The sequence below is a fragment of the Mastigoproctus giganteus genome, chromosome 2, assembly GCF_048544385.1.
Source record: "Mastigoproctus giganteus isolate SK-2022 chromosome 2, ASM4854438v1, whole genome shotgun sequence".
Lineage (NCBI taxonomy): Eukaryota > Metazoa > Arthropoda > Arachnida > Uropygi > Thelyphonidae > Mastigoproctus > Mastigoproctus giganteus.
In genome coordinates this window covers 80,766,897-80,789,174 of record NC_143576.1, presented here as the reverse complement: position 1 = coordinate 80,789,174, position 22,278 = coordinate 80,766,897, and the positions used below count along the sequence as shown (strand labels likewise).

General features: G+C 35.2%; 1 protein-coding gene across 3 annotated transcripts in view; it reads right to left on the bottom strand.

The window, feature by feature from the left end:
• The window catches only part of LOC150089360 (E3 ubiquitin-protein ligase arih1-like), a 269,746-nt gene that overhangs the window by 171,364 nt on the left and 76,104 nt on the right, over positions 1 to 22,278 (bottom strand). For 2 of the 3 annotated variants that reach the window (XM_090368540.1, XM_090368541.1), the window contains exons 5-6: positions 20,190 to 20,282; positions 6,415 to 6,470 (exon numbers count right to left, since the gene is read on the bottom strand). In XM_090368540.1, the coding sequence (XP_090224666.1) occupies positions 6,415 to 6,470; positions 20,190 to 20,282 (149 nt within the window). The remainder of the gene's footprint in view (positions 1 to 6,414; positions 6,471 to 20,189; positions 20,283 to 22,278) is intronic. The other variant, XM_090368542.1, reaches the window with a different exon arrangement.

The following is a 22,278-nucleotide window of genomic DNA, read 5'->3' as shown; positions in this document are numbered from 1 at the left end:
AAAATATGAAATTGTGAAACACTGAGCGAAATGAAAGACCATGTTATATTGCACGTGCTACAGGCCTAAATGAGGCAACGGCGAAAAGCACATGACAATTGCAAACTTGACAGGTCTCAGCTCAATTGAAAAGGGCTTAAAAATTTTAGAAAACAGACTACAATGAAGAACGTGTTATAGCTACAAAGCAAGGAATAAAAAAATTATTAGCTTGCTACGAAGAAATTCTGCATGAAAAAAAGAAGTCTCTGTGTCGTCAGACGAATCTGTTAGATTTTATGAAGTCATCGACATCAAAATAACTTTTTTACGTAAGTCATTTATTTTTTTAATACATATTTTGTATTAATATGTATAAAGAACTGTAATTTTATTAATATTTTTCTTCTAAACTAGTGTTTTTGTTAGTCGTTGGTCCCAATTAAACAAAATTTATACGTATTTATATGCAAAGTTGTACCCAGACTTACGTGAATTCGACTTAAGCGATTTTCATCGGACCCACCTATCGCGTAACTTCGGGGTATTACTGTAATCAATAGGAAAAATTATAATTGGTCCTTGACATTCAGGAATGTCCATAGAGAATTTTAAAAATACCTTTTAAATAACTTTTTAACTGTATACCATGTAAAAGATAATGAAAATAATTATGGAATTAAATGTTTATTGCATAAAACAGCAGTTCCCAAACTGTGCACAGTGGAATACTTTAAATTCGAGGGAAACAGTGATACTCATCTGTCAGACACCGCGAACTAGTAGCTCGAGGTAGTTCACAGTTTCAACATTTCTTATTCAGTTGTTTGGACCTAACTACTTAATAAATGGAACTGTTAGGTATTTCTTTTGGTCTAAGTGCGCTGTGAAAAAATTACTGAGACACTAAGGGTGTCGTGAACCGAGAAAGTTTGGGATCCTCTGACATAAAATACACAATGAAGAAACAATTTTTTACTGAAATATTTGAACAGTTGTTTGAACAGTGTTGACTTTCTCTTTTCAACAATCAATTTCCAATAACTGACAACAATCTTCTCTGGGCCTTGGCGAAATAATAAATATTGCAAAGAACCCCAAACCTTTTGTCTGAGGTTCTGTGTTACGAAAGATTTCATCTAGTTCTTTTACCGTTATCTCCTTCGCAGTAAAATTTTCATCTGGCTCATTTAAAAATTAGAATTTTTAAACGCACGTTTGCATTGACTTTATTAGCAGGACACAAACAAGTAACACGTCTTCTACTGATGGTTGATGGAATACACTGAGGCGGGCAGCAGGCAATTTGTTTATTTGAATTGCGTGCCCTTCCGACACGCAATTCAAATCTTTTTCAACTATCACATAAAAAAAAATAATAAATAAATAAAAGATTACGGTAACTGAAAATTTGCATCGCATAAAGTGAAAAGTACCAATTTTTTTTAAATAGCAGTAACTAAAAAACGAGTTAATTGAACTTGCGTTATGCGAGGCCTGGCTGTATATATTAACGCAAAGAGATATATATATATATATATAAATAATTTTTTTTTTTTTTTAATAAATATACGAGATGATTATTTATCAATTTGCTATACAACAAACTGATAATAAATAGAATGAATAATCAGACTACACACTCCCTGGAACTGGTTGGACCCCCAGGGTTCAACATACCCAGTTTGGGAAACACTGATCTATGAAGAACATTGCCCATTATAACCACTATGTTCTTCCACTTAACCATCCCTTTATTCATTGCATAACATGCCCTTAATGCCGCACTGCTCCAGTTTGTACAGCAGTCTTTTAGGTGCAACAGCATCAAAAGCCTTCCTAATAATTCAAGTATATGATGTCAAAATTATTTTTTGCATCCAGTTCCTTGGTCACTGCATCACAGTAACCTATCAGATTGGTTAGACGACTGCCTTTTGACAAATCCATGCTGTTAATGCAGTATAATTGCATGCCTGTCTAGATGGTCTGGAATTACTTCTTTAACCAATGATTCCATTATTTTCCATGAAAGAGACATTAAGCTAACAAGTATGTAATGGCTCATGTTGACTTTTGATCCCCCTTTATGCATTGGGGATATATTCACACTTCTTCAGTCCGTTGGGACCTCCCTGAATCCAAGGATGATCTCATAATTATGACTAAAGGTTTGCTTACCTCCTTTGCTGCCTCCCTTAGTATAATTGGATAAATTCCATCCACCCCAGGTGCATTTTTCTATGTCCATTCTTAACAATTTTTCCTCCACTTTCCTTTCAGTTATCGCAAAGTCATTTAGCTCCTTGTCAGAGTTTGATAAACTTCTGGCATCCCCTTCCCTAAAGAATTCGTCATGTGTGAATGTATACGGGACCTCAACACTTCAAGAAAATAACAGTATAGGGGTTATGTTTTGAATCAGGATTGGAAGGGCTGTGAAACTTCAATGGCATTTTAAGACAAAAGAGGACAAGCATGAGACTTGGAGTACATCCTCAAGCAGTAATGATGACTGTGCATGACTGTTGGGCAATACTGTGATATTAGAAGGTAAGACTCTGTCAGTCAAGCATAAAGATGTTCAAAAAATTCTGAGCACTGTGTTTTGGCCTTCAGTTTGTTGAAGGTGAGAAGGATAAAGGACCATGGAGGAGGGAAAGTGATATTGGAACTTGGTACATCTAGGGATGTTATCTTGATGAAAGTAATGCATAATTAAAGGTATTGGGAATTTCTGTGACCAGAGCGTCAAGATTGAAGTGAAGAGTCATCATATTTGATGTGATAAAAGAAATACCAGAGCAAGACTTGTTGAAACAGCTGTACGAATGGAATTTATCAGGGTTTGAGATTGGGAAGGATGAGATTTTAAAAGAGTGTACAGTTTCTTTTTCAAGAGTCAATAAGTCAGAAAAGAGCAGGAATTGCATCTTGGCTGTTAGTCACAGTGACAGAATATTTTGAGTGTTCAAACTGTTTTTATTAGTTATTATGGCTATCATTTTAGAAGATATCTGATCATGATGTGTCTATAGCATGGACACAGTGCAGGATGCTGCTACTCACAACAGAAAATTTGTTTGCATTGTGAAGAAGTGGATATTCTTATGTTGACTGCTCTTATAGGAATACACCAACTTGTGCAAATTGTTTAGCAGCAAATCTTTGTGCAACCATAGCCGAGTGGGCAGGAGCGGGAGTGCAGTAGCACACGCTCTTTGAGTAGACCGGGGTTCAAGCCCCTGACTGCTGAATACGGTCGATCTGCCAACCCGCACTGGGCCAGCGTGGCAGATTATGGTCCATTTCCCTCAGCATGAATTGTTGAGGAGGCTTCCACCCTGCAGTGGGTTGATAATGGCTGCACTTTACTTTTTTTTTTTTTTTACTTTGTGCAACTCATTCTGTTCAGAGCACTATTTGTCTTTCATTTTGGAAAGCTTTGCAGTTTGTTATGGGTAAGACAGATTGTGAGTGTCTTCTGAAAACTTATCTGTATTATTAATACACAAGGTGCTGCCACTTTATTAGGTACACCTACCTAGTAGCATGCTGAGCCCCCTTTAGCCTTAAAAACAGCCTGAATTTGTCTAGGCATGGATTGAACAAGATGCTGAAAATGTGCAGGAATGGGGTACCATGCAGACATGAGTATCATGCAGTTCCTTGAGATTCGACAGAGGTAGGCCTGCAGCGAACAGCCCTTTCCAGCTCATCCCAAAGATGTTCAATAGTATTGAGATCTGTGGACTGAGTGGGCCATTGCAGCAAAGAAAAGTCATTGTCATGTTCATGGAACCATTTCATAGCGATTCGGGCTTTTTGCACTGGAGCATTATCCTGCTGGAAGTAATCATCTGACTGAGGATAAACTGTCAACATGAATGGATTCACTTGGTCAACAACGATATTTAGGTACGATGTGGCATTCAGACGTGAATCTATGGATATTAATGGACCCAACGTGTGCCAAGAAAACATTGCCCACACCATAACACTGCCCCCACCACCTTGCACAGTAGTCGTCAGACATGACAGGTCCATGGATTCATGTTATTTTCGCCAAATTCTGAGCCTTCCATCAACATGATGTAGCAGGAACTTTGACTCGTCAGACCAAGCAACTGTTTTCCAATCCTTGATAGTCCAGTGCTGGTGTTGCTGTGCCCACAGCAGGCGTGCTCTCTTGTTCTTCATTGATAACAAAGGTATGCGATGTGGCCGTCGGCTGTTGTAGCCCATTTGCAACAAAGTGCAACTAGTGGTCCATTGTGATATTTTGTTCTGCGCACCAAGGTTGTATTCTAACATGATGTGCAACATTGTGGCCCATCTGTTTGCTTGAGCAATTCTAGCCATCCTCCTCTGACCTCTCTCATCAACAAGCAATTTTCTTCCACAGGATGTTTTCTTTTTGTTGCACCATTCTCGATACACCCTTGAAACCGTGGCGAATAAAAAGTTCAGGAGAACTACTGTTTCAGAGATTCTTTGTCCAGCATGTCTTGCACCTACTATCATGCCACGTTCAAAGTCCGTTAGATCACTTCTTTTCCCCATTCTTGCTACAGTATGTATGCTTAACTGATATTAGAAAGGTTATCCTGCTGCATTTATATCCACAACTGTGGTCACGTGACTTGCAACGTTGTGGGACAAACCATTTGTGTGCACAACAGGGGTGTACATAAAGTGGCAGCACAGTGTATAACTGTGTATATTTCGTGGAATGGATGGTTCAAGTTTAGGAGTGTGAGAATGTTTTCGTGTATCACAGTGTGCATGGTTTTTTTTGTTTTTTTTTTTGAGCATATGTATTAAGTTGTGGTACGGATGTGATGGATTGGAACTTTGTTTTGCATTTCTTTTTCCTCTGTCTTGCTGTACTTTCTCTTCTCCTTTTTCATTTAATCTGTATATATTACACTACTCTAGTGCATTCTGGTTTGTAAGTACAGGTAAGAACAGGTTATAAAATGTATTACTAATTGTGAGCAAGGAGTTGTCTGGTTTACATAGTAACATCTCATTGATAATCCTTGTTTTTCATTTCAAATAAAATTAACAGCACACAGACATTCTTCTTTACCAATTCTGTAAATGATAATCATTTCTAGTGAAACAGGAGTTGCTTCCTAAATCCTTAAGAAATGTGATACACAATGATTCCATGGGGGTACTAGATTTGTTTACCACCTGCTGTGGGAAGTGGGTTTACACATTTCGACAAAACAATTAGTTTCACTGGGCATCACTATGGAATGTAATGAAGCCAGCACGCTTCAAGAAATGAATGGTAACAACATATTCATAAGTTGTTTACAAGAAAATCAGTGTTATAGGCACAGGTGCCCTTGTATGAAGTATGCAGAAAATGAAATGAAATTAAATAAATGAAATTAGTGTTTATTAATTGTCACAAAATTAATGATGCAAATCAAAAGGAAACAATAACTGAGGAACAATAAAATTTAAAGTGATCTTTCTCTGATATATATATCCAATAATTCAAAATAAAACAAAAAATGGCTTAAAAGTTTTATATTAAACTATTATTTAAATATATTTAAATACATATATTTAATGGGTTTTGGAATACATTATATAAAAGCGTGACTGTCAGAGGGTTAATGACCAGTATATGTAAAACAAATTTTATTTATAAAGGCTTATAGCAAAATTAATGAAATTTCATATGAAACTGCATTATTTTTCTATTTGCACTGCAGTAAAAATACATATGCTGGATTCACTAGATTTTTGTGGCATTTAACGAACCAAAATTTTTTATGTATTAAAAAATAAGTATTTTAAATTTTAATTAACTATATAGTATCAGTGTAAATACACCATAGTTAACCCATAAACTTGAACTAAGTATGTAGCGTAGAAGGCATCGTTTTAATTGTATCTCATATTGTGGTTGCCTTCACAACGAGATAGCTGCTATTGCATTACTTCAAATAAATAACGCTTCTCTAGTAGAGAAGACTACTGTTATTTATTTTCAGCGGTACCACCACCCAGATGATCATTTCGAAGCTATTGGGCTTCATCATCAGTGAGCAGGCAGATACCATGTAATACAACAAGCCATCACATTTGAAGTTATATCCACAATATGAGAGATGCCAAAAGGGTGTGGTAGTAATGTATTTTGAAAATGAAATGCACAAGGCATATTCCTTATGGGTTTTATATTTTAAGTATACTCATTAAGTATTAAAACAGTGACAACTGCTGCTTGCCAAGCATACAAATATTTGAATGATATTTGAGAAGTCAAATGTTAGAATTATTCTAAGAAAAAATTTTGTTCACTTCTTTAACACTTTAGTAAATAACATATGCTATCAATTTAAAAAAAAAAAAAAAAAACTTAGGATGGAATCCAATACAACTAATAAAATCTTCAAAACAAAAAATTCTTACATTACACTTTGATCATCCACAAGAATTTCGCAACCATGAGCAGCACACGCGATTGTCTATTAAAAAAAAAAAAAAAAAAAAAAAAAAAGACATTCTAATACAAAGAGTTTATTTTCTTTGTGGTTAAGAAACAAATTATTATTTTGGTAAGAATATACTTAGAGTAAATACTAACCAATGTTGGGTTACCCTTCCCTTAACAATAAACACACAGTACTTCAATTTATGTTACCAGCTGCTAAACAGCAAATTTATCTACATGAAATTACAATGATATATTAATGATTTATTAATGGCCATTTCTTATGCATTTTGTATAAAAACAGTGAACATCAGTATATACTGAAATTACATATTAAAAAAGAAAAAAAAATAATAATAATAAAAAAAAAAATCATTGCTTTCCAGTTTCCACGTAAGCAAAATACAGAGGGATTCTTAAACTGTGAAGTAAGACGTAATTTTAAGTAAGGCAGAATAGTACAGCAAGTAGCAGAGGCATACGATGCAAGAAAGTAAGCTTATGCAGCATCATAAAAAAAAAAAAAAAAAACACACTGCTTCCATTTCACCCCTCTGTTCCAAATACCTGTCCAGCTCAGTCTTAAATTTATTTAGGCTATCCACTTCCACAACAAAAGATGGAAATCTGTTCCACCAATCAATTATCCGCTGGCTAAAGGCAAACTTCCGCACATCTATCCTACAACTGTCTTTCCTCAATTTGAATTTATGCCCTCTAATGGGGACAATGTACAGGTAGGACTCTGTTTAGGCCGGGGTTAGGTTCCTGAGATTTCCAGTGTAAATTGAAGCACAAATATAATGGGAACATATGTAAATACATTAGGCTGTTTCAAGATCAGTAATCAACAAAATGTGTACTTGAAAAATGTTTTATTTTATAAAATTTACATATTGAAAATTGAATAATGTTTAAGAAAAAGAAAGAAAATTTACTGCTTTAAAAACGATAGAAAATATGTCTGCTTGGTTTTCTTCTTTTCTGATAAGTTATAGTATGACTGTAGAACTGTCTCAATTCCCAGTTGGGGTCGTTGCTACAAAAGATCTCACATCCCTTATTAATAAGAGCATTGACTGCATTGCATTAATTTCCCTGTTAGTGTCCTAACCAGCAAATGCACAGTCACACAGTCAGTTTCACTTTCCTCTGTCTCTTTGAACAGTTGTTCAGCTAACTGTTCTAAATCTTCTGTTGAAAGTTCTTCACCATGACTCTCAAGGAGCTCATTTATGTCACCAACTTCTACATCATCTAGTTCTATTTCCTTTGCTATCTCTGTCACATTTTCTGTTATTGAAGCAAGGGTAGTGTGGTGCTCTTGCAAATCCAGCCAGGCCAAAGCTTATGCCAGATGCCATTCAAACATGATTTTGACACTTCACTCCATGCCGCCAAAATGTTGGAGATGCCTTTCATGATGTCATGACTTCCAGTAGTATCTCAACGTGACATTATTGAACACTTGAATAGCCTCAGAAATTATGTTGAGGGTTGTCCGTAAGTAATAAGCCTTGACGGTAGATATTGCTCCTTGATCCATGGGTTGGAAAAGTGAGGTTGTGTTTAGTGGAAGGAAGACAATCTTAACTCTAGGCCACTGGTATTCAAATCACTCAAATCTGGAGGAGCAGAAAAACCTTGCGAGGAAATTATTTTTCGTACAGAACTTCTTTACTGCTGGGCAAAAATACGTGTACCACTCACTAAAAACTGTGCGTGTAACCCTGGCCTTTTTGTTAGAATGCCAGAAGACAGGAAGCTGTGTTTTCATGATTCCCTTCATGTTTCTGAATGGTAAACTAACATAGGTTTTAATCTGAAAGTTCCTGAAGCATTGTCACCCAACAACAAAGTCAAACGGTGCTTGGATGCCTTGAACCCAAGGGCAGAATGTTCTTCACAAGCAATGAAGGTATGGTTGGGCAGCTATTTCTAGTAGAAGCCTGTTTCGTCTACATTAAAAACTAAGTCCGGGGTAAGCTTTTCTTCATTGATGAGTTTTTGAAAATAAATTGGAAATCCATTTGCAGCTGTAATATTGGCACTAGCTGTATCTCCTGACATTTTAAAATTATGGATTTTTGTTCTGTTCTTGAATCTAAAAAACCATCCTCTTCAATCATAGCAGTAAAATCATTAGAACCATCCTCTTCATCACTTAACTCACCAAAGATTTTTCTTTATACCCAATAAGTGATTCTGTCAGAGGAAGATGACGCTAGGTCATATCATCAATCCACAGGACAAGCAGCTTTTCCATTTATTCGACTGTTTTATTATTAGCCATATGGAGCAAGGAAGCCTGAGGCTTATGCTGCACCAGCCAAAAAAATTCCCGAGTTACCCTGAGAGAGAGAGAGAGAGAGAGAGAGAGAGAGAGAGAGAAGTAGAAAGGAATCATCAAGAAAGAGAAGAATGATGATATCCATCTCAGGACCCCGGATGAGCCAAGCCCATACTCACCAGATGTGAGCCCTTTTATTCCAGGAATAGGTGTAGTAAGGAGGGTCTAGCACCAATATTGACCACTAATTGGGAAGACTGCTTTGTGGTCTCAGCATTTTTCATTATATTAGTTGTTACAGTTGATGGTTCTAAATTGAAGACAACACATATCTGACCAAGTTTCACCTTTCTCCATTCACTGAATAACTCCCATTCTTTCTTCGATTGTCAATGATTTACGTTGTTTTTTAGTCTCTTGTCCAGATGCACTTGATAACACACGTTTTGGGGGCAAGGTAGTAGATATGTACAGTATCTGAAAATACTGTATTAATAAAAAGAAGTGTCCTGTACTCTAGACACCAGTGCATGTTTGTCAGTTCACTTGCAGTTCTTCATGGTTAATGTAATTTGCTTTTTCTTGTTGCATTTTATATTCAGTTTTTTTGTTTAATTATTTAAATTTTAGGCCATAGTTTATCATTTAGTATTATAGTTTTATTACAATGTCGGGACCATCTGTGTCTAGGAAGTCAGGCAGAGTCATGACTCATCCTCCGCTTCTAATTGTGATCTATGAGATGCCCAAAAGTGAATTGGCGTAAACTGAATACTTGTATATTTTTATTTGCATGAGACTTGAAATACTCACTCTCTCTCTCAGCACTTATGGTAAAGTAGAAAATAAGCCAATAATAAAAAAAAAAGAAAAAAGTGGTCATTCATATTATGTTAAACACAGGCAAATAATCATCAGTGTTTGATGCAAGGAAACTTTCAAACAGAATTTAAAGACATTCATAAAATTCACCACAGTTGGAATTTAAAATTCGGATCACACTTTTCAGTCTAGTGTGGTGAATTTTAGCAAAGTTTTGACTTTCAGTAATAATCAAATCCTCTGTTTTCACCTTCGTACTGGTGGCATATTAAGTAACTCTGTATATTCCCAGGTGCAAGGTCCAAAAATACTAAAAATGCTTAGAATATTGACTTTTGGAAAATACTCATTGTCAATATGAGCAAGGCTACATTTATACATTGTGTGCCTTTAGGAACATGGGCTTTGTTCTCCCCCCCCCTCCACACCTACAGGCTATTTTCCATAAAAAAAAAGCACTTCCAGGTCTGTATGATTCTCTACTAGATGGCACATAGTGAGGAGACTATAATGTGCTTGCACTGCTTGATTTGGGCTATCGTGTCCTAGTCCCCATCTATGCAGGAAGGTGCTGTCTAAACAGAATTTATACAAATTGTGTAAATTCTTTCAAAACTTTAAATTCATTCAGTATGATAATGGTCACTCTAATTTAGGCGTTTTCTGATGTTTATTCATGATTGCTCATATTGATTGTTTGCAGTCAATGAGAGCAGATGTATATCAGTTAGGTCTGTCATTATTTTATTTATTTTTTAGGTTTTTAAAGAAATCCCCAAAACAAAAAAGGTATTAGAACTTATAGTATTTAGTATACAAGAAGAACAGAAGATACTTGTTGACATTAGACTTGAATTTCTGTAGGTTAAAATTTCCAAGAAATACCAAGCAAAGGAAGGTTGTTCCAGAAAACAGAAGTTTAGGATAAATGAAGAAGATAAAGTTGGTTTTGTGGTTTGAAGTTGGCCAATAAATGAATTGCTGATTGGCTGCGGAATGTGTTCAAATTGGTTTGGAATGGGGGGGTTGAATTATAGATGTCAATTCAGAACAGTGCACATGAAGTATCTGGAGAAAAGGCATGCAGCAGAAACAGAACAGTTATGACACAGAGTGGAGAGGCTTTGTAAGAAATGGATCATTAATTAATCTGTGCCATCTTTTGAATGGCATCTAGAAGTTTGAGAGGTTTGGGTGAATCACCCCAGATGTGGGAACAATATTCAATGGTAGGGCAGGTTCAGATTTGCACAGAACAGGTAGTTGTTTAGAAGAAAGATAATGCTGAGAGTGAAAGAGAAAACTGTTTTTTTGGATGCAATAATTTTGATGTACTTATGCCGAAAGACATTAGAAGTCAGAGTAATCCCTAATAGAGATATGTGATCTTGTTTCAGGATCTGTGTCATTGAAAATAAGCATAGGAGCAATAGACTCCTTTCTTGCGAGATATAAGACAGGGACTGAGTTTTCGAATTATTGAAATTAACTAAGTTATCTTTGCTGCACTGGAGAACAGCATTTAAGGAACTGGTGGTGGAAATCTGACAAGGTAAAGCTGTTTCTGCAGAGCAAAGTTTCTAAAACTGGAAGGTGGTATGCAATTTGCTATCATCAGTAAAACTACGGATAGGACAGTTAGGTCTGTCGGATTATATTCAGCAAGATTGAAGGAAGATTGGATGAACAGTTTAGTAGTCAAATTTTGTTTTTTTTCTTTATTTGTTTAAATATCTTGTTATTTTCTTAAAATTCTATGCTTAATCAGATAAATCTGAGTCACTGAACAAATAGGTGCTTACCCTATCAACAGATAAAACTAGAAACTCAAAGTATCTAGTTATGTGTCCCATAATTACCTGTGATTCAAGTCTTAGAACAGAACAGGTGTACAATACTCTGGTCTGAGAGAATTCAGTTGTATTTGAAGAATTCATTGCCAGGGAAAAGGGTAACATTTTTGTAACAGGCAAGAATAGACAGACCAGAACCAGGTTGTGTCTGCTGGGAGCAAGAACTGATTATGCTACCAACAGACTGCCAGATTTTTAAGGGGTGGGATAATGAGAACATTGTTATTCATTAGTCCCCACATGCTGGCATGTGGGAACTAATAATAATAAATAGAAGACCAAGCTGAAAAAATTCCAGAAGTTAGGTCAGAATGTGTGTGTGCAATTTATTCAGGTATGATAACAGGGCCTATATACTGAAAGCCTTGTGGATTAACTCCAGGTACGAGGGAATATGCAAGGCTCTTGGGAGAGTGGAGGAATTGTTATCAGCAAGGCCTGGCCTAGTAAGTAGATGGAATCTATTTTAAGCCAATACAGGCAAGAAATCTAATCAAAAGCTAATGCAAGGTAAACAAGCTTAACTCAAATTTGACAAGATCACATGATTTCAGAAAATATCATGCTCATCATCTATGGTCCATGTAACTGATTCTTCCAACACCTTTTAACAAAAGTGTTTTGTTTGATTTTGTTATTGAAAATTTCAGAAATCTGTCAGTTATCACACTTCAGAAAATATGCAGGATCAAGTTAAGCCCTTCTCAATAATTATATGCATATGCTGAAAACGAATTTAAAATTAGTAGCATCTCTTACATCCAATTATTGAACAAGCACACTAGGCTTTACAGCAGCACATCCAGTCATTTTAGTCTCTAGCTTCATCTCATGAAACAGTCCGGCTGGCATCCAATTGTTGAAGCATGTGGTTTTACAAACTGGCATTTTTCTCAGCCAGTCAAAATAATAAGGGAGATATTAAAACTCCAAAATAAGAAAAGATGAAAAAATATAAAGTGCTGTTCTATTTTCAAAAAAAATTGTATCCATTAACCAAGTGCATGTGATGAAACAAACACGGGGTGACATGTCCCTTAAAACTATTTAACCAAATATGGCTAAATAACTTTAAGGGTCACCAGTAGTAAACTATACAAGTACCAATGTATCAACCAATATGTACAGGCAGTTCTAAGAGTGAAGCAGGTAACTACAGATCAATTAACCTGACTTCAGCAGTTAGGGAAAATCATGGAAGTAATGATAAACAGCACAATATGGACAGAAACATAATTATGAACAAATTCCATTTCTCTCTAAATTTCCCTGAATTGCACCCTTTACACAACATGGTTTTGTTAAGGGAAAGTCAAATTAACTAAACAGGTTAGTTTTTTTTTTTTGGCGCAGTTACTCATGAGCTGAATGTAAGAAATGATTTTTACATTGTTTATTTGGATCTTAGCAAATATTTGACTGGCTTTCATGTGAGGTTACTGTATAAGCTAGAATATGTTGGAAATACTGCTAAGACTGTAGGATGGATTGCAGGGTGATTATAGAGCAGGAAGCAGTTACTCTTCAGATTAGTCTAACATTACAAGTGGGATTCCAAGGACCAGTTCTTGTACCACTGTTGTTTCTGATTTTCATAAATGTTGACAAAGGAATGGAGGGCATGATGTCAAAATTTGCAGAGTGATTAATGATTAGCAACAAGCGGTGCTCTTCAGGATGATTTGAACAGGCTTCAATGATGGTTAGAAAAGTGGCACCATCATATTGTAGTAAAATCACTTGCATTTTGCTGTATTAATTGACATTTGGGGAATAACTTAAAAATAACTTTTATACTTGGAGTTAAATTAAAAATGGTGTGGTGGAGTCAAAAAGGTGAGTTGTGGATTATGATACGAGCAAACATGTTATCCATTTAAAATATCAAGAGTTATCCATTTAGCATAGACATGGCAAGAGGGTACACTCAGTGTCCTAATCATGGTTTATCAAACATTCGAACGCAGAGATAAAGAGGCCATAATCCAATTGTATAAAACAACTGGAAGCCCATACCAAGAATACCATGGCCAAATATGAATATGGAGACCACACCTAAGAAAAATGGTATTGGGCTTCTTGAAAGGGTCCAAAGATGGGCAACATGCTTGGTGAACTTTACAAAAGGGTACCCATATAAGCAAAGACTTTGAATATGTTGGCTACAGAGCATGGCAACCAGGCACCTTAGAAAGGACCTGTGGTCTATAAGGCTCTGAGAGCGGAAAGTAAAATGAATGAAGGCGAAATTTTTACGGTTATAAATGATTACAGGACTAGGAGCCATAAATTCAAATTAGAGGGAAAGAGGTTTAGAGTGTATTGTAGAAGCTTTTCTTTAAGTCAGTGAGTTAATCACTGGAATAAGTTACCTTAGTGGGTTGTTGAGGCTTACAGCTTGGGAATATTCAAAGGTTGACTAGATTACCTACATCAGATACCTCTGAGACCAGAGGACAGAATTTTTCCTGTTTACTATGATGTGCCAATGTTACCACCTCTGTAGAATGCCACAAGGCGGTATGCAATTTGGCTTAAATTGCATACCACACTCATGAACAATACCTTAAAGGGTTTATTAGGAAAGGACCAAATTATCAAGATGATGCATTGGCATATTCCAGCATATGAGGAACATAAAGACATACTGTAAGATGTAATATCAATCTTAGCAGAGTCAAATCTCCACCAGAAATGTTACAAATGTGAGCTGTTTATTGACAACATCACATACGTAGGATGTCACAAATGAGAATGGGATACAGCCTATGCCTAAGAGGACCAATGCCAATCTAAGAGTGAGTCCATCCAAAAATTAAGGAAGTAAGAAGTTTCCTAGGAAGTTTGTCTCTGGTACCAAAGCCATCATAGCCGAGTGGGCAGGAGCGGGAGTGCAGTAGCACAAGCTCTTTGAGTAGACCGGGGTTCAAGCCCCTGACTGCTGAATACGGTCGATCTGCCAACCCGCACTGGACCAGCGTGGCAGATTATGGTCCATTTCCCTCAGCATGAATTGTTGAGGAGGCTTCCATCCTGCAGTGGGTTGATAATGGCTGCACTTTACTTTTTTACCAAAGCCATCGTGTCCTCCACTAGTAAAGGCAGAAAATTTGTGTAGATCTTCTCAGCAGAAGGCTTTTGAGCACTAAAAAGGATGTAATAGTAATAGAGGCATGTTATGCAAGAAAGAAAGCATATGAGCTTATGTAGCATCAGCCAAAAAAAAAAAAAAAAAATTCATACACCATTCCCTCAAAGTTGGTCCAGTTTCTCCTTGAATTTATTTAAGCTATCAACTTCCACAACGACAGATGGAAGTTTGTTCCAGCAACTAAAGGCAAAAATCCACACATCTATTCTACAACTGTCTTCCCTCAATTTGAATTTATGCCCCCTTAAGTTCATAATCTGAGCAAGATTATGAACTTAAGATGCCATCAGAATTCATCGTGCTCAACCCATTCAAGGCCTTATCATTTAATCAGATCACCTCTCAAGTGCCTAGTCTCCAGCCACTGCAATTCGCAGAACTTAAGCCTCTTTTGGTAAGATGATCCCTTCATTCCCCTCACCAATCTTGTTACCCATCTCTGTACACACTCAAGCAAATCTACATCCTATCTAAAATGAGGCCTCCAGACCTGTACGCAGTACTCAAGGCATGGCCTGACCATTGCCTTATACAAATGGATAATCACCTCCTTTTCCCTGCTAGCAAGATTCCTGTATATCATTGACAAAACCCCATGACCTGCTCTTGCAGCCTGACTGCATTGCTCAGAAAACTTCATATCTGACTGCACAATTACTCCCAAGTCTTTTTCATTTTCTACCACCCTAAGTGTAGTACCACACAGTTGGTACATTTCTCTAGGGATACTTCTACCCATATGCAGTATTTTGCATTTGTCAAGGTTAAACTTCAGTTGCCACTTTTCAGCCCATCTTTTCTAGATCCTGTTGCAGTAGCACGCTGCTATTACTGTCATTAACAATTCTGCCAACCTTTGTATCATCTGCAAACTTCGACATTAAGCCTGATATAATAAATTTCATAAAATTTTTTTTGTTAGTTGTTGGCGCATCGGCTTCTGTGGCCATAATGCACATCCCAAGGTTTTTTGCACTACTCTGATCCAAGCCCGAGGTGGGATTCGAACCCGCAACCTTTGGGTTGCTAGGCAGGCACTTTACCCACCCAGCTAGCCCATTAAGCCTGATATACCTTCATCATTATCATTGATAAATATACAAAACACAGTGAGCCCAACACTGAACCCTGTGGGACTCCACTAATAAAATTAGTCCACGAAGAGCGGCATCCATTGATTACCACTCTGTCTTATCCTACTCAACAACCCTTTTATCTAATTTATCCACCTTAGTATAAGCTTATTTAAAACAGAAAAATCCTGCTCCACAAATAAACATGAGGCCTTGGCAATCATATATCCTCTGATACATCTTATACCAATTCCTTAAATGACATAGAATAGCAGCAGATCAGACCATAAGCCATTTTCTTTCACAGCTAACATTAGGATAAGAATCAATGAATTTTTAAGTGGTTTTGAGTTTTCCTGGAAAGAAGAAGAATGTAATCATATAACAGTGATAAGGCATCTTCCGGGTACAATGAAGATGCCTTATCACTGTTAATAACAGTAGCGGTATCCTGATGGTACCCTGTTTCTTGTGCATTTTCTGACTTGTTATTAATCAGTTTGAAAAACAGAATTCTGAAACTGAACTGAATTTGAAGTGGTTTTTCGAGTTGCAGGAGACATCACATATATTCCTGGAAAAAAGAAGAATATAATCTTATAACAGTGATAACGCATCTTCCTGGAACATGCCTTATCACTGTTAATTAAACAGCAAAGGTATCTTTGATGGTACTCCTTTTGTTTCTTGTGCATTTTCTGACTTGTTATTAATCAGTTTGAAAAATAGAATTCTGAAACTGAACTTATCTAGAAGTGGAAACTAACTTTAATCATTCCGTAATCACAACTTTCCACAAGCTATTTACAATATCTGGGTTGATTTTCCTAATGAATATTCAAGGTGAAAGTTTAATTGTTTTGTGCCCATTCCGACTTAAGGAATATAACTGTGGATCTGATAAACAGGCGATGGCAGGTTGGCAAAGATAGTTAGTTGTCTTGCAAAAACAATTTATATACTGTGTTTACAAAGCAACTTGATAAAATTATCCATAAAAACTAATGGATTATTTTGCCAAGTGTAGTAGTTTCACATATATACCTATAGAAATACTTATATCACTCCAATTTAAGAGATGATAAATATTCTGTGGGTTTATCTATGTGAAATGCTCTGTCAAAGGGTATGCCGATGGCAAATATGTGATTAATGATCTACAGTGAAGACTTTTTCATGTTTCTCATTAAATTCACCATGGAAGGTTGACTACAATGAATTGAATGGTATGTGATTTTAGCATTCAGATGAGCTCTCAATTCTAATAGCAAGATTGGCAGAGGTATCTGATTTTGAACCATAAGTTAACTTGTTATGGTGTTACCATCATGGCTACATTGGCTCATCAGCTTCTTGGATAAAAGGATTGCAACATTTAAGTCCTTATAAAATGGACATGGACAATGGCAAGCCTCAAGGTTCAGTACACTCTTATCTGTGATATAATGCTGTTACCTCAGGCTGAGGTTAATATTATATGACAATGCTTTTAAAGTTTATATTTTTATTCAGTACATAAATAGATAACTGTAAACAATTTAAAAATAATATAAGTATTATTTTTAACTAGGCTGTGAATCTGTAAATTAGATAAAAGCTCAATAATAACACACTGTGTGAAACATGATTATTTAGTATCATATTTTCTAGTAGTATTATTTTTTTTGACATAACAATGCCACAGGGCTTTTCTTGCAGACAAAATTAATCAAAGCATTATTTATGTTATTCTTAATATAATACACATAATAAAACTTGATAATAAAACTAAATTTTTAAACTGCACTTAATGGCTCCAACAAAAAAATTCCATACCACTAAGTTTAAGCTCCAGGTTGTGGCCTCATGCTAAAAGAAAAACAACAATAGAAAAGCAACTTGAGGCAGCACAATGCTAATGGAAAAAAAAAAGTGCTTGTAAATGGCAATTTCTTTGAGAAAAAATTTTTAAGAGCTACAAGAGGAGATAAACCAAACCTAAGTGGATTCATCAGAACTACAAGAGGAGATAAACTAAACCCAGAAAAAGTGGATTCATCAAGAGAGATAAAGGACTTAAGATATTAATGCAAATTTTTTCGCAGAGTAAAATGTTTACTAAATACCATGATTTACTAGCTTGTGGCTTATTTATCATAGGGATTTAGGTTCATTACAAGGAATGATCTCTGCATCCACACATAAAATACTATTGGTAAAATTTTATCAATAAACAGAGGTAAAATAGTGCATTCTAAAGTGGTAAAAAAAACATGTCAATCAGATCAACATCTCAAAATCAAAATTTACAGTTATTTTATCTGTAACATCAGATGGCTCAAAATTGCTCCAATGGTTATTTTATAAAGAAAATCTACATCAGAAAACTCCCCCCCCCACAAAGGAGATAATAGTTAAGGCTAATGTAAAAGAGTGGGTGAATGGAGAAGCCATCAAAACTTGGACAAAAAAAAGAATGGATTTCTCAGACCAGCTTCACTTTTAACAATGGACTCGTACAAAGCTCACTTAACTGAGGAAGGCACAAGTGTTTTGTCAGACCATCAACAACCCATGGCAGTCTCACTAAGAATTGCATCCTTTGCACTACCTACAATCAGATTTAAATACCCTCCAAGAAAAAAGTGGGAGCAGCAGATGATTGACAGATGCCAAGAATACACAAGAACTGGATAAATGAAATGAGTTTCATATAGTAAAATTGTCAGTGAATAGCTGACAGTTGGCCATTTGTTCCAGTTTCATGTGTAAAAAGAGGTTTACAAGTCTAACTTGATGCACCAGCAACAGCTACAATGGAGATAGTGACTGAAGAAGAACAAGAAAAAGAAAGGGAAAGTGAAAAGAAGTAGATATACCTGAAGAAAGTACTGATTCCTGAAACAGATATGTGAATTCAATTAAATTACACTTCATATTCAGTATTGGTCAGTATCTCTTATTGCTCCTAATTTATTATTCAATTATCAGTAAATATGTATTAGTTTTTTAGTAAAATAAAAATTTTAATTCTATTACCCTTTCCCCAATATAACTGTGGGTTGCTCCTACAAAATAAGATAAATAACATCTTTTTAACTAAGGTGGGAGATTAAGTAGATCTGGGTTGTTAACTATGGAAAATATATATTGCATACTGTCTATATCATCATTAAGCATGCTTCAAGGACAACAGTTGACATTGAAAATGTCTTTTAGAGATATTTGATGGGCAATAAAAAGTCTGAGATAGCAGTAGTATCCATTCTCAAATATGATTCACAGATTTGGTTCCCACATGCTTGTATATGTGAATGAGGGGGACCAGAAGGATCAAGTATATGCACCATGGGAGAGGGATGTCTATGATAAGCACCCATTGCTATGAGTAGTCTTTATTTTTTTGTTTACAAGCATGCAAGAAACTTCTAAATATAATTTTTTTAAAAAATAAGCTAATTGTGAGTTAAGTTAAGATGCAAAATCTAATCAGTACAACTAATTTTTATTGTCCAGTTAAACTAATGTAGGATAGTAAGTTGTTCAGCCCTTTTCTAGCTCAAAGAAACCAAATATTTTTTAAAAAATATTTTAAGAGTTGCACAAACTGCAATCACGATGTATATATTTTGATTTGAAATGATATTCTTAAAATCAATTTGCAATTTAATGAGTTAACATAATGCAATAATAGTTTAAATACATACTATTTATCATTTTCATTTTATTGTAATAAAATAAAATTGCAATTTATTTTAATGATTTTGATCTGAAAGGTGTTATTTTGATTTTACTATAAGGTAAGTTTAATATTTCCATTGTTTCACAACACAGGATTGCTATAGTACTTATTGAGTCATTTTTCTCTCTTTTACTGTATATAATATACATTTGACATCACCATATTTGTATTTTTTAAATAGTGTCATACAAGCAAGAAATCATGCATACTGTTTTTTTTTTTTTTTTTGAGTTTAATAAAAAAAAATAAAGAAAGAAAAAGAAAAAAGCACATGATGCTTTTTGTGGAAAAATTAGTTTCTCCATTATAGCTATGTACATAAATGATGTATTTACACTACTACATTAGTTATATAACAATAGTTCGAAAGCATAAATTTTTTCAGGGAGGAGAGAGCAGGTAATATAATGGTTTTATTGGCTAAGCTCGAGGAGGTAGCCATGTCAGAAAGAGACAAATCAGCACTACTTTAGTGCATATAGGTTGCTGGCACTTGAAATTCAAGTAAAAGCCGCAATAAAATTTTTTCTGATAGACCTATAGTTGGCAATTATGATTATTCAAAGAGTTCATTTAGAAATTGTAATTTGATATTCAATTCTGTTTCTAGTTTAAATTTTATTTTTGAATTTTCTATTCATGTATATAGCACTTGTTCTATGTTTTATAACAGAAACATATCATCCCACATAATGCATCTATATGATGAACAGAAAGAACATCATTTGTACATGTGCAGATGAAATATATATATATATATCGACAATGTGCTCTAGACAAAGCAACTGAAATTGTAAAAAAAAAAAAAAGAAACTGAAAATACAACAAGATAAAATTTATTACCTGCACCTCACCCTGGTCCATTATTTTAGTTGTAAGATACTCTGACCAACAGTCACAACAGAAGCGGTGACCACATGCAAGTCCAGTCATCACCTGCCAAACAGAATGCAAAATCTAAGGGCAATTTTAATCATGAATATGGAGGCAATTTTAGTTATATATATGGAGGCAATTTTAGTTATGAATATGGAAGAATGTTCAAGCTGGTACAGGAGTTAAAAATTAGGTATTTAAAGAAGGGTGTGTTTTTTTTTTTTTTGTTTTTTTTTGTGCATGTGTGCATCCATAAGCTAACCTGCACATTATAAAATAAAAAAAAAATAAAAAATCTGGAATAAATGCAAATAACCTTTTAGAGGGGAGGAATCAAAATAGCTAGTTACCATGGCACATGCCATCACGGTCCTATGTGTAGCACTGACAATGAACCAGAATAACTCAAATTCTGTTAATATATATACAGGGTGTATCGTAAATAGTGGTCCAGAGTAAAGGAGTCGGTACACTGTGTTCTTAGGTATCATGTACAGGAATTTCAGTTACTTTTAGTCAAGATTCTCGGAAAAAAATAAATTTCATTTTTTTTTTTAATTTCTGTGTCTTGCATCACTAATTTGCCTATAATTTCAACAAATATCAATATTTTTTAATTCTGTTTTTTTATTATTACTCCTGAATAGGTGCACTATCGTAAACAAATACATTCGACTAATTTAAAGTCAAAGGTTTTTAAAGAAATTCATTTTTTTCCTATTTCGATACTCATCTCTAAAAAGTCATGTGACTGTAGGTGCATATTGTCTAAAAAAAAAAAAAAGTACTACACTGTCAGTGCCCATTAATTTAAAAAAATCATTATTAAATCAAGATTCTAAAATGGTACAACATTAATTGCTAACAGTTCAGAAAAAAAAGTTATTGGCATTTAAAACAAAAAGCAGCTTAATTGCCTAAGATATTTTGGATTCAAAGCTTTTTTATTTTAAGTTCTTTGATTGGGTTTTTTGAAATAAAACATTCTTTTCAAATTAACTATTTATTTCAACTAAACGAAATGCTCAAAATAGCCACCATTAGCGGTGATGCATACTCTGCATCGCCGAATAAAAGATCGTTTGAGTCTGCGAGCAAATCCGTTTGCATTAATTTCTTCAGCTGCTGTTTGAATCCTTTGACGCAATTGTTCGACAGAAGTGATTTCCTCTTTGTAGACCTTTTCTTTCAGACACCCCCAGTAGAAAAAATCTAGGGGGTTGAGATCCGGTGAACGTGGTGGCCATAAAATTGGGCCTAACCGCCCAATCCATCTTTGTGGAAAAGTTTGATTTAAATGTTCTCGTACAATAACAGCGAAGTGAGCGGGACAGCCATCATTCTGCAGCCACATTGTGTCTCGTATTTCTTGGTCGACATCTCTCAATAACTCAGGGAGGTCGTTTCACAAAAAATTTAATCTTTGCGAATCTTGACTAAAAGTAACTGAAATTCCTGTACGTGATACCTAAGAACACAGTGTACCGACTCCTTTACTCTGGACCACTATTTACGATACACCCTGTATATAGGGAACAGTAAGTGAATTTCATTTGCTTTTTAAATGCATTTACCATATAAGTATGGTTCGAACGTAAAATAAATGTTTCTTTTTTCTTTATGACTTAATATTTGATTTTGAAAGTTTGGTAACTTATAAAACAACCATAGGAAAAGAACAAATTATGACAACCAATTCTGTAATTATATTGCCAGTTTCACACAGAATCATCTGACTTGATCCAAATTAAATTTACAGTTTAAATCCTGCTTAAATTGTCCTACTTGACAGTATACTTAGTTTGCCATTTGTCATTCATTTGTGGAATGTCTGGATTTAAATCCCATCAGAGATTGAAAGACTGAAAGATCTGCACCAGGTTCATTCTGCAGTGCTTGAGTGATAAACAACAGCTGATCAGACTTGAAGTGGAGCCATCTCACTGAAGCTGTTGATGATGACCCTCCTTGCTCAGTTCAATCGTAACAAGCAATGAGCTGTGGTGTTTTTTAAATATAAACCACAAGAAAAGAGATAAGGCATGGAATGGCAATC